Here is a 13,019-nt window from a genome sequence, read left to right as displayed (position 1 = left end):
CGAGTGCACAAATCACTAAAAATACATGCACTGGTACAAAAAGTAATCAAAAAGGCTGCTGGAATTTATTTATTTCAAGGGAGTTAGAACACCAAGTGGCAGAAGTGATGCCGCAGTTATACAGAGACTTTAGTGAGAACTCATCTGGAGTACAGAATGCAGTTTGAGAACCACATCTCAGGTAAAAACAGAAAATACGGAGAACACAGAGGTCTGCCCTATAGAAGGCTTCTTCATTGTCTCTCTCCACTCTCTTGCACCTGTACACAAGGGGGTCGTGCCCAACAGTCACCGTTGCTAAATAGGGTCGAGTTGAGCTGCAAGATGGACTGAGATGGTTCAAGCAGATTCCATATTCAAGGTGGAATGGAACAGCTGTTCATCCAGCTATTCTTTGCAGGAGTTTATAATCACACTGAATTTCCTACTGCGTTATTAACAGAAGAATGTTGGAGACAAAGTGATCTACAAGTGATTGACCAATGGAGGGATTGCTTTATCTGAGCTGGATAGGGCAGTGATCTAGTCTTTTTTTGTCCTCAATTCTTTCATCTTTGCAAGGAGTAATTTTGTTTTGAGTGGTATTAGTTGAGGGATAAATATTGGCCAGATCACCGGGGTGAACTTTACTGCATCTCTCTGAAATAGTGTAACGGGATCTTTTACATCCAAGGTGTGAGCACAGTGTGGGAGCTGAGATAAGGCTTGATTAGCTGTGTTATTCTAACTTGAGTTAGACATTTATAGTTGTTGGAGACAGGCAGGCAAGAAGCTGGTGCCCTCTGTGGGAGAACACTGATATTGCTATTATTAATCATTCTGAGTTATCAGAGTTTCTTCTCATTCATTTACAGAGAAATCTGAACAATCAAGAATAGGCTCGAGAGGCAGAGTAGACAACTCCTATTACGATTTCTTAGGCTCTCATTCCTCTCTGAAGTGGGTTTCTGCTGCATGTGGCATCTCTCTCTGCCCCTATATTTACAACTTTACCCCTCAGTCTTACTCTGTTCCCAATCATTGTGCTGTCTTTTCCTGCTCTAATCCATCCCAAATAACCCACCCATCTTTGTCCTCCCTCAGTCTTTCTAAATAAGCATAACAAGCATGGTTTTTGCTTGTCAAGTGAAGTTTATTTACTGGTCACAAGAAAGACTTACATTAACACTGCAATGAAGTTGCCACAGTCCGGCGCCTGTTCGGGTCAATGCACCGAACCAGCACGTCTTTCACGACTGTGGGAGGAAACCAGAGCACCCGGAGGAAACCCACGCAGACACGGGAAGAACGTGCAGACTGCACACAGACACTGACCCAAGCTGGGAATTGAACCCGGGTCCCTGGCGCTGTGAGACAACAGTGCTAACCACTGTGCCACCGTGCCGCCCCCTGACCTGGACTTTGACAAGTAAGGAACTGTCAGTTGTGCAGCTATTTCAGCCTGTCAGTCTGTTGCAAAATTAGCAGCCCGCATGCTCGCACTGCCACAAGCTGCCTTGGGGGAATGGAATGAAGACAGCCACTGGCTAGCACACACGATGCTGTGCGTCAGGGAAAGAAAAGTGAGACTAATAATCAAAAGTAATCTTCCATCAGATCACAACTAAATCAGACACCGTCAATGCTCTTGGGCATCAGCTGCAGCGTTCCCATCGTTCATAACAGGATACCAAGTTCAATTATCACTGTCTCCTCGCTAAATTATTCAAGCAGGGCAATGGAGAGAATTACCTTGTGTGTAATTACATTTACTCCCTGGTCACTGAGCAACAGAAAACACTCTCTCTACAATAATTATGGGCGTTCCAAACTGATCTGTGAAGACTGTATCATGGTCTCTTAAAGCAGAGATTATTTGCACCACAAATACGCTAACTGATTAACTCCACCTCATCTATTACAACGTACGTATAGATTATAAATCGCAGAATCCTGCACTCCCACCAACTTTCAGCTAAAATGCATTGGTTACTTCTGGAGAAAAAATAAATAATGAGGTGGTATAATGTGATGTGATCACACAGTGTCCTTTCAACTCTGAAATTTTGGTGCAGTCCAGGATAATTGTTAGGATTAAAGTCTCCGCTTTCTACTTGAGCTAGTCCGTGTGTGAAACTCTGTATAGCCACAGCACAAATTAATATGAAGTTGCCAATCCTTACTGAAGCCAGGAGAACACTTGTTGCTGACAAAAGTGTTTCAGTGTCCAACACGATCATGTTATTAGCTTCAGACTGATTCAAGTTATAAGGTAACCAGTGACATAATATCTCCAAGGCAATGAGACAGTAACCAAATTTAAGAATCAGTGGTGAGAAAAGCTGTTATTTAAACGTGGAGTATAGTTTGAATATGGAACTTTCTGCCAACGCTTTACTGAAAAAAAATCTGCAAATTGTCAAAGGGAATTAGATTTGGAAAAATTACCATTAATGTGTGCTAATTTTCCTTATGAGGAGGAGGAGGAGGAAGACAGTAATCAGGATTTTGGAAACCATATCTGTCTGTCTTCTATGCATCTTTATTGCTCAGTTGTTGAGTTAATTTGCATGGTTAGCTGGTAAATCTGAAAACTGATCAAAGGCTGATTGCTTCAGCTCTCCATAAACTCTTAACTGAACTCTGAAACAGCTCTGTTTACAGCCAATAGCCCTTCTCCATTGCTCTTTCCTACATTCTTGCAAATGTTCTCCCTTCAAGAGTTTATCCAATTCCCTTTTGAAAATAATTAAATCTGCTTTTACTGGCAGAGTATTCCAGATAGTAGCAACTCACTCTATAAAAGAAATTCCTACCTTTTCTCCAGTTCTGCCTTTCGCACCCGCAACATCTCACCACGACCCAAACACCAGGACTCAAATACTGAGTGGATGCCCATGGCAGTGCGAATGTTACGGGGGTACCTACCCGTGAACATGGCTGATTCACAGCCAATCCTTTGCCTCTCTGTCAAGAGTGAGCAACGCAGGTGAGTCTGGCTGAAGGCTCCCGTTTCACTTCTCTCCCATTCCCTTCATAGGTTATTCATTTGGAAATTACTTTCTGAATGCACTGTCTGGAGTATATAAGTGATCCTGTGCACCAAGCACACCTGCCTCAAGCCAACATGCTCACTGCAGGCTCTGCAAGTAGTGTCGGACAGGATCTCAGAGGAAGCCCAGGAATGTCACCACACATCCCCTCCAAATGAGATCTGGGCCTGGAGGGAATGTGAAACAAGATAGATGTGAAACTACTGAGCTCGGTGATTTTAAAAACATGAAGGACTAATAAAAGTTGGCAGCAGTGCAGCTTTGAGTGGAATCAATATTGAAGCATGTAATATTCATTCCGTTTGTTATAAACACAATGCTACTTTCAAAACAATGGCCATTCTTCTTTTTATCATTACGTCTGACATCTATGGTCAGCCAAGGATCAGCGAGCGTCACTCTCACCTTATTCAAAAGATTGTGTATTAGAGTTCCATAGCAAACTCTTGAGCCCATAGTCCAGGTTGACACTCCCAGTCCAGTCCTGAGGGAGTGGGTACTGATGGGGGTAGCCCACTGATAGGTGATGGCACTGAACATGAGATAGAAGCATGAATAGATCATACAACCTGCAAGCCAGCTCTGTCATTCAACATGATCATGGTTGATCTTCTCATATTACTCTTCATATCCTTAGATTCTCTGAGGCACCAAAAACCTGTCTATCTCAGCCTTAAATATATTCAATGATAGAGCACCCACAGCCCTCTGAGGTAGAGAATTCCAAAGGGCGGCACGGTAGCACAGTGGGTAGCACTGCTCCTTCACAGCACCAGGGACCCGGGTTCGATTCCCAGTTTGGGTCAGTGTCTGTATGGAGTTTACACATCCTCCCCGTGTCTGCGTGGGTTTCCTCCGGGTATTCTGGTTTTCTCCCACATTCTGAAAGACATGCTGGTTAGGGGCATTAATCCAAACAAGTGCTGGAGTGTGGCAACTTGGGGAATTTCACAGTAACGTCATTGCAGTGTTAATGTAAGCCTTACTTGTGACTAATAAATAAACTTTACTTTTACTTTACTTTAAAAGATTCACAACCTTTTGTGTGAAGAAATTTCTCATCTTAGTTCTGAACGAATGGCCCCTTATCCCAAGGCTGCTCATTCACTCCAGATTCCCCAGGCAACCTCTTAATGACTACCCTGTCAGCGTCATCAAACTCCTATATATTTCAACATGATCACCTCTCCTTCAACTAAACTCCAGAGAAGACAGACCCAATTTACTCATCCTTTCATCATAGGACAACTCTCAAATCATAGGGGCAAGCTAGTGAACCTTTGCTGCTCAGCCTCCAATGCATATCCTTCCTTCAATAAGGTGACCAAAACTGCACACAATCTGCAAATTCCTGCTGCTGTTCATGCTGGCGGGATCTCACGGTCCCACCAACAGCGCACGCCCATCACGGGTTTCCCAGCGGCAAGGGGTGCATTCAACAGAAAACTGTTGAAAACCATAAGATCCCACCATCAGCAAACGGCGCAGAGCCTCCAGCTACCATAAAACACACCTCTCGTGTCCTCCTGACAACTTGCATTGCCACCTAACTTTATACTGTAATTGTCAGCAAACTTAGATACATAACTCTGTCTCTTTGTCTAAGTCACTAATTCATTCATTTATGTGCACTCTGCCTGAAGGCAGGTGCTTGGCTCATTGCCTGCTGATACTTTATCCTGAGTTGTTTGAATGCAATTTTTGTCAGTGGTTGTTTGCCACAGCCTTCCATACTTGAGGCAGGGCAAAGAAGGTGGTTCCAAGTCTGCCTCAGCCGGAACGGGAATCAAACCTGCGCTGCTGGCATTTTTCAGAACTATGCGCTAACCATCTAGCCAACTGATCTCACTGACTCTCAAGTAATTAACATAGATTATAAATAGTTGAGGCCCCAGCACTGATCCTTATGACATTCCACTAACCTGCCAACTTGAAAATGTCCTATTTCTCTCAGCTCTTTGCTTCGCACCCGTTAACTAATCTCTAGCCATGCTAATACATTATATCAAATTCCACAAGCCCTTAGCTTGCATATTAACCTTTTCTGTGGCACCTTAGCGAAGACCCATTGGAAATCCAAGTACACTGTCTTTACTGATTTCCCTTTATAGACCCTGTTAGTTACATCCTCCGAAAGCTCTAATAAATCTGTTAAGTACAATTTCCCTTTTGTAAAACCATGTTGACTTTGTCTGATCATACTATGATTTTCTAAGCGTATTGTTAAGACTTCCTTAATGATAGATTCCAGCAATTTCCCAATGACTGATGTCAGGTTAACAGGCCTGTAGTTCTCTTGAATAGCAGGGTCACAATTGCTAACTTCTGATCTGCTGGGACCATTCTAGAATTGAGGGAATTTTGGAAAATCATAGCCAGTGCACCTACTATCGCTGCAGCTTTTAGAATCCTAAAATGAAGATCACATGCTAAGATTTATCAGATTTTAGTCACTTAAGTTTCTCCAGTTCATTCTCTGTAAATATTAATCACCTTAAGTTTCCTCACTCTTAATACTCCTACAATTTCTGCTTGCAAATTGTGCCTTCTATCATGAACACAGACACTAAATATTTGTTCAATGTCGCTGCCATTTCCTTCTCTCGTCTCTGCCTCTAAGGGACCAATGTGTATTTTGGCCACTACTTTTTACAACACTTGTAAAAGCCTCTACAATCTGTTTTGATACTCCTGACTAGCTTACTCTTAAATATATATTTCCCCTTATCAACAACTTTTTGGCGATCCTTTGCTGGTTTCCAAAACATTCTTAAATCCTTACGATGATTCTTTGCAACATAATAAGCTTCTTCTATTGATCTACAACTGTTCTTAACTTCCTTAGCAAGCCAAGGATGGCCATTGCTTGGCTGAGTTTTTGTTTATCAATGGAATGTATTTTTGATGAAGACTTTTAATATTTCAGTTTATTTATCAGCAAATTTGTCAATTCAACCAAGCCAGCTCTCCCCCCATACCCCTTAATTGGCTTTAAAATTGTTTTGTGAATGGCATATGCCACTTTTAAACACTATGGAATTCAATTGTGTAATGATCACTATTTCTAGCAGATCTTTTACTACAAGTTTACTAATTAACGCTGCCTCATTGCACAACACGAGGTGTAAAAGAGCTTTATCCTTAATTGGTCTAATGACACTATCACAAGCGCATTCTACAAACTCAGCTTATGAAAATAATTGCAAAGCCTTTATTACAAGCTCTAATAACTTATTATTTAATTCTGTCCAATGGAATACCGGAGGGTCCTTTGCGAGGGAGTGCTGTGCTATTGGGAGGGGCCATTGCAAGGCAGTGCGATACTGTCATGAGGGAGCACTGTATCTTTAGGGACCTGTCATGAGGGAACATCATGCTGGAATATTTTAGGTGCAATCTTTCAGATGAGAATTAAACCAAGGTCCTTTTAGATTGGTAATCGATTCCACAGCACAAGATGAAGATGACCACGGGGAGCTGTTAACTGTCATTTCCCCAATTATATATTCCTCAAAAAACATCACAAAAAAATTATCTGGTCATTATTGCACGACTGTTTATGGAAGCTGGCAAATTGTCTGCTGTTTTCTCCACCTTTCAAAAATGACATTTCAGAAGCACATTCTGGGGTCTAAAATGCCAAGGAATCTCCCGAGAGTGTGAAACATGTTTCAGAAATACTTGTCTTTTCCGATGCTGAAGTTAAGCAAACTTTGTGCAAACAGTTGCAATTAGTGTCTGAAAGTGCAGGAACACTCGGGCTAGGCTGCCACGTTGACACAATCAAATCATACAAGTAAACAGATCTACTCATTACACATTAACACAACTGTATGTCCAAAATCAATCTCTATTAAAACAAGGTTATTCTGCTCAGAAAATTTGAAGCAATTAATTCAGAATAAATAAAACAAACAAAGGTCATATGAAGTGACATATTTCAAATTAATTTGGATGCGAGTGGATTGTAAATGATATAACCTGCTGAGACAAGCATTGAAGTATTGCAGGGCTACTTCCTTTGTGTCCCAAAAATTACCTTTTCTGCCCCTCCAGTTTCTGCCTCTAAGCGCACTCAACACCCCTTGCCCCTTCCCCCCGGCACCTTTGGCTAAGTTTCCTATAGCACCCTTCTCTATGCTAAGCTCTTACCATTTATCCTTCCTCTTTTTCTGCCCTCACCCATTTTTTCTCCATCTATTTTTCCTTCCCTCTGCTCATGAATAATTATTCCCCCCTTCATACTCCATCCACCCCATTTCTCCATCTCGTTCTCTTTACCCATTTTCGCTATCCCATCTATACCTGCTCTTCCCCTCCTTATTGCTCATTCAGCGCCGTCCCCCCATGTATAGTATGTTGTTTTTATATTTAACCTATATTTTGAACCTTGGTGGTGGGAAAGCTTTTGGAAATGATAATCCAGAACAACTAAATGCTTGAACAAATGTGCAATAATTAAAGAAAATTGCCACTTCTGTCACGAGAAGGCTGATAAAGGTAATGTGGTTGATGTGGTGCATATGGACTTCCAAAGGCATTTAATAAAGTGTCACACATGTTTGCCAGCACGGTGGCACAGTGGTTAGCACTGCTGCCTCACAGCATCAGGGGCCCAGGTTCAATTCTGGCCTCAGGTCACTGTATGCGTGGAGTTTGCACGTTCTCCCCGTGTTTGCGTGGATTTCCTCCAGGTGCTCCGGTTTCCTCCCACACTACAAAGATGTGCAGGTCAGGTGGATTTGCCATGGTAAATTGCCTGTTAGTGTCAGGGAGATTAACAGGGTAAATACAAGAGGTTACGGGGAAATGATCTGGTTGGGATTGGTGTCGGTGCAGGCTCGATGGGCCAAATAAGAACATAAGAGCTAGGAACAGGAGTGGGCCATTTGGCCCCTTGCACTGGCTCCGCCATTCAATAAGATCATGACTGATCTTTTCATGGACTTGGCTCCATTTACCCGCCCGCTCACCATAACCCTTAATTGCTTTACTATTCAAAAATGTATCTATCCTTGCCTTAAAAACATTCAATGAGGTAGCCTCAACTGCTTCACTGGGCAGGGGATTCCACAGATTCACAGCACTTTGGATTTAAAAATTATTGAATTTAGACCATAAGACCACAAGACATAGGATCAGAATAAGGCCACTTGGCCCATCGAGTCTGCTCCGCCATTCAATCATGGCTGATATTTTTCTCATCCCCGTTCTCCTACCTTTTTCCCATTACCCCATATCCCCTTATTAATCAAGAACCTATCTATCTCTGTCTTAAAGACACTCAATGACCTGGCCTCCACAGCTTCTGCAGCAAAGAGCTTCACAGATTCTGCAGCAAAGAGCTTCACAGATTCACCACTCTCTGACTGAAGAAATTCCTCCTCATTTCTGTTTTAAAGGATCATTCCTTTAACCTGAGGTTGTGCTCTCTGGTTCTAGTTTTTCCTACTAGTGGAAACATCCTCTCTACGTCCACTCTATCCAGGCCTCGCAGTATCCTGTAAGTTTCAATAAGATCCCCCCATATCCTTCTAAACTCCAACGAGTACAGACCCAGAGTCCTCAACCGTTCATCATATGACAACCTCTTCATTCCAGGGATCATTCTTGTGAACTTCCTCTGGACCCTTTCCAAGGCCAGCACATCCTTCCTTAGATATGGGGCCGAAGACTGCTCACAATACTCCAAATGGGGTCTGACCAGAGCCTTATACAGCCTCAGAAGCACAGACCCGCTCTTGTATTCTAGCCTTCTCGACATGAATGCTAACATTGCATTTGCCTTCCTAACTGCCGACTGAACCTGCACCGTTAACCTTAAAAAAATCTTGAACAATGAATTCCTAAGCATTTTCCCATTTAGAAAATAGTCTATGCCTCCATTCCTCCTTCCGAAGTGCATAACCTTTTCCACATTGTATTCCATCTGCCACTTTTTTGCCCACTCTCCTAACCTGTCCAAGTCCTTCTGTAGCCCCCCTGCTTCCTCAATACTACCTGTATTTACATCCATTATCCTTTCAGGTAGCACATTCCAAATCATCACCCTTGCAGCAGAGACAACAGAGTGAATAGTCTAGTCCCGCCTGCCATGGGAATCGTAACAGGTGGAACCAGAAAATTTGGTGGATCATTTAAGGGTTTGTTGACCCTGGACGGGAATTTCTGGTCTCAGGTGGGTGAACTGGAAAATCCCGCCCACTATGTTTCCTCATTCTACCAATGTTTTTTCACTGTTATCTAAAATCTGTTTCCTCTGGTTACCAACCCAGTGGGCTCTGTTGTCTAACCTGGTGTTGTGAGACTTCTTACTGTGTTCACCCCAGTCCAACGCCGGCATCTCCACATCATGACTACCAACCCTCCACCAGAGGAAACAATTTTGCCTTCTTCATTTTTCCTCCTTCACAGTTTTGTCTTTTTGCCACCCGATTGTTCCCTTGATTTCTCTCTGTTGCTGCCGCCTCTTCTTCGCCTTCCTATCTGATGGCCAGATCCCCTCCTGGTGCCAGCTCCTTGCCCGCTTTCCAAAGCTTCAGGACGCCGGTGGCTTTGGCACTTTTCCTCCGCCTGCCGCCGGCTCCCTTCTTCCGGCCTTCTCACGGTTTCTTCTTCTTCACCGAGGCCGGGCTACTCTTCATCCTGGCTCTGGGCCCGGCGGCCGCTCTCCACTGCGGCTGGCTGCCCCCCACCCACCCCCCCACCCTCTCGGGGCTTTGGGGGTAGCGGCCGGGTGGCTCTGGCCCTCCAGGTTCTGCCGGTTGATCATGAAGGAGCCCAAGGCCCGGTGATTGAAGACCCTCATCTTTTGTCCCATTCTAATAACCCACCTAACTAATATGTGGATAAACAGCCAATGTGGGAAAGAGGGGTTCCTTTTCATGGTACACTGACAATGGACAGGAAGGAGCTGTACTGATGAAATGGACATCTGAGCTACAATGGGATCAGTGTCCTGGTGTAAAGGGTAAATAGGGTGATGACAAAGGCTTTAAAACTAGAAAAACAGGGGGAGATCTACAAGAAATGTAATCAGCCTTAATGTAAACATAATAGAGTAGAAGCGCATAGGAAAGAATAAAGTAAGGAAGATGGTGATGAAATAAGTAGCTATAGAACAGGAGTCTAAAAAGACGGTAAATTAAAAATTAGTTAAAATGTCTGGACAGGGGTGTGGGGGTTGGTGAGGAACAGTTAAATCAAGACTGCGAACTAAATATTGCTGGGCATATACAGAAAAATAGAGCAGGAATCTGGCGAAACTGAGACGCCGTATTGATTTGGAATAACATTATGGCAGTAGATAAAAGGGACACAGCTATCAACAAAACACAAACAGAATCCATATGGACAAAGATAACAAGGATTGATCACTAATATCTGTGCTGTACAGACCAGCTAATAGAAGAAGGGAGACGGAAGAAATATACAGACAAAATAGAGAATAGAGTAAAAAACACAGAATAATCATGAGCTAATTTCAATTACCCTGATAGTTTACTGAAGGGCTCGGTAAAGGGGATGATGGAATAGAATTCTTACTATGTATATCATGACTTATTTCTAAACCAATCTAGTAATTCAGAGTGGGAGGACTTGTGGTGCAGTGCGTAGTGTCCCTGCCTCTGAGCCCGAGGACCCAGGCTCAAGTCCCATTCTGAAACTTGGTTGTCAAGGAAGATACATTTGTGATGCTCAACCTGTTTGGCAGCATTAATTTGTTGAGTCCTTCTAATATGCTCATGGCAGGCATTAAGAGTGGAAGAGTCCTCGAGCCTGCAGAAGGCCAAGTAAATTCATGGACCAACACAAGGGAGTCCATGGTCACCAATACCCTCTTAGAGCTTGCTACCTGACAAAAGAGAGATTCAAGGTGACAGAACGTGGGAAGTGGTGTTCCCAAGGATTTGTGTTGCGACCACTGTTGTTCCCAGCTTTCATTAATGATACAGACTTTGGAATTAAAAATATAATTTCCAAATTCACACATTTTAGGTCAGGAGAAAATAGATGGAATAGTCAATACTGAGGAGGACTGCAACAAATTATAGAAGGACATTAATAAACTTGCAGAATGAGCAAATAATTGACAAATAAAATTCAACACACATCAACGAGGGGAAATGAGCAAATAATTGACAAATAAAATTCAACACAGATCAATGAGAGGTAATGCATTGTGGATGTAGAAATAGAGAGGTCCCTTATCTGGAAGATGCAAGTCTAAGTGGTAGAGAAATAAAGGGATCTTGAAATACACCAATCATTAAATGTTCCACAAGTGAGGAAGGTCATAGAAATGTAAACCGAGCACAGGGTTTTATTTCTAGAAGGATAGGATTGAAAAGTAGGGAAATTTCAACATGCTTAACCTGGAACAAACCTTGGTTGGACCACACACTTTTGGTTGCAAAATTACAAAAGGGATATACTGGAGAGACACTGAAGAAAGCGCAGAGAAGACAAAAATACCAAAAAGAAAATTATTACAAAGAAAAAATTAACAAGCTGGGCCTCCTTTTACTCAAAAAAGCCGAGGTGAGACCTAATATAGGCTTTTAAAATTATGGAAGGTTTGATAAGAGTGGATTCAAAGAGAAAGATTCCTATTGTGGGGAAAACCTATTTGGAGATCAATGTAAGATAGTCACCAAGAAATCCAATAAGGAATTCAGAAGAAACTTATTTCCTCAATGAGTGATGAGAAGTGGAACTCATTACCACAGGGAATGGTTGAAGCCAAATAATATAGATTCATTTAAGGAGAAACTAGACAAACAAATGCAGGACAAGGAAACGGATGCATGGTGGCACAGTGGTTAGCATTGCTGCCTTACAGCAGCCAGGGACTCGCATTCGATTCCCGGCTTGGGTCACTGTCTGTGCAGAGTCTGCACCTTCTCTCCGTGTCTGTGTGGGTTTCCTCCGGGTGCTCCGGTTTCCTCCCGCAGTCTGAAAGACGTGCTGGTTGGGTGCATTGGCTATGTTAAATTCTCCCTCAGTGTACCCGAACAGGCGCCGGAGTGTGGTGACTAGGGGATTTTCACAGTAACTTCATTGCAGTGTTAATGTAAACCTACTTGTGACTAATAAATAAACTTTAAAATTTATAGAATGGAAGAGAGGAGTCACCAGTGCAGCATAAACACAATGTCATCAATATCCCAACTGGGGCCCAAACAGTGCCTGATTTAGGGTTTAATTTCAGTAGTTTATACTCTGTGTCTATATTTATCAGCTGATGAATGTATTTAAAGGACCTTCTCACAATCCGGGAGGATTATTCGGTATCCGGGATTCTCTCACCCAGCGCCTGGACAATAAACACACCGGCCTTCAGCACCTGGACAACACTTACTGCCAGTCCCCGGGGGCCGGCTTCTCCCAGCCCGGGACCCCGCTCCCCTAGCCCGACTCTCCCCGAGGACCCGGCTTCTCCCGGGCCCTATTCCCTGGACCAAGCCCCCCTCTCTCTCTCACTCACCTCGGTTTCTCTCCGCCATTTCTGCGCCGCTGGATCCGGGGGAAGGCCACGTCCAGGGTGGGAGGGGCTTCCTGTCAATCACACAATGGGGGAGGGGCTTCATGTCAATCACACAATGGGAGAGGGGCTTCTGTCAATCACACAATGGGGGAGGAGCTTCCTGTCTCAATCACACAATGGGGGAGGGGCTTCATGTCAATCACACAATGGGGGAGTGGCTACCTGTCAATCACACAATGGGGGAGGGGCTTCATGTCAGTCAAACGATAGGGGAGGAGCTTCCTGTCACTGTGGGGGTGGGGCTTACTATCAATCAAACCATGGGGCCACGTTTCCTGTCAATCAAACTATGGAGGCGAGGCTTCCCGTCACTGTGGGGAGGAGCCTCCTGTCAATCAAACTATGGGGGCGTGATTCCCGCAATCAAACCGTTGAGCGGGCTTCCTGTCAATCAAATTATAGGGCGGGGATATCCTCAGGGTGGGGCTTCCTGTCAATCA

General features: G+C 43.6%; 1 protein-coding gene across 4 annotated transcripts in view; it reads right to left on the bottom strand.

Moving 5' to 3' along the window:
* bet1l (Bet1 golgi vesicular membrane trafficking protein-like) overlaps nt 1-12,605 on the bottom strand; it is a 37,639-nt gene extending 25,034 nt beyond the window's left edge. Inside the window, exons 1-2 of one of the 4 annotated variants that reach the window (XM_078220821.1) lie at nt 12,520-12,566; nt 3,096-3,199 (exon numbers count right to left, since the gene is read on the bottom strand). Coding sequence is in view for 1 of the 4 variants with exons in the window: in XM_078220820.1 (XP_078076946.1) it covers nt 12,520-12,538 (19 nt within the window). In the remaining 3 variants the exon portion in view is untranslated. Of the gene's footprint in view, nt 1-3,095; nt 3,200-12,519 lie in introns of all 4 variants that reach the window. The other 3 variants (XM_078220820.1, XM_078220822.1, XM_078220823.1) reach the window with 3 other exon arrangements.
* Nucleotides 12,606-13,019: the final 414 nt, after the last annotated feature.

Source organism: Mustelus asterias, chromosome 9, assembly GCF_964213995.1.
Source record: "Mustelus asterias chromosome 9, sMusAst1.hap1.1, whole genome shotgun sequence".
NCBI classification, from domain to species: domain Eukaryota; kingdom Metazoa; phylum Chordata; class Chondrichthyes; order Carcharhiniformes; family Triakidae; genus Mustelus; species Mustelus asterias.
This window is presented reverse-complemented; position numbering and strand designations above follow the sequence as displayed.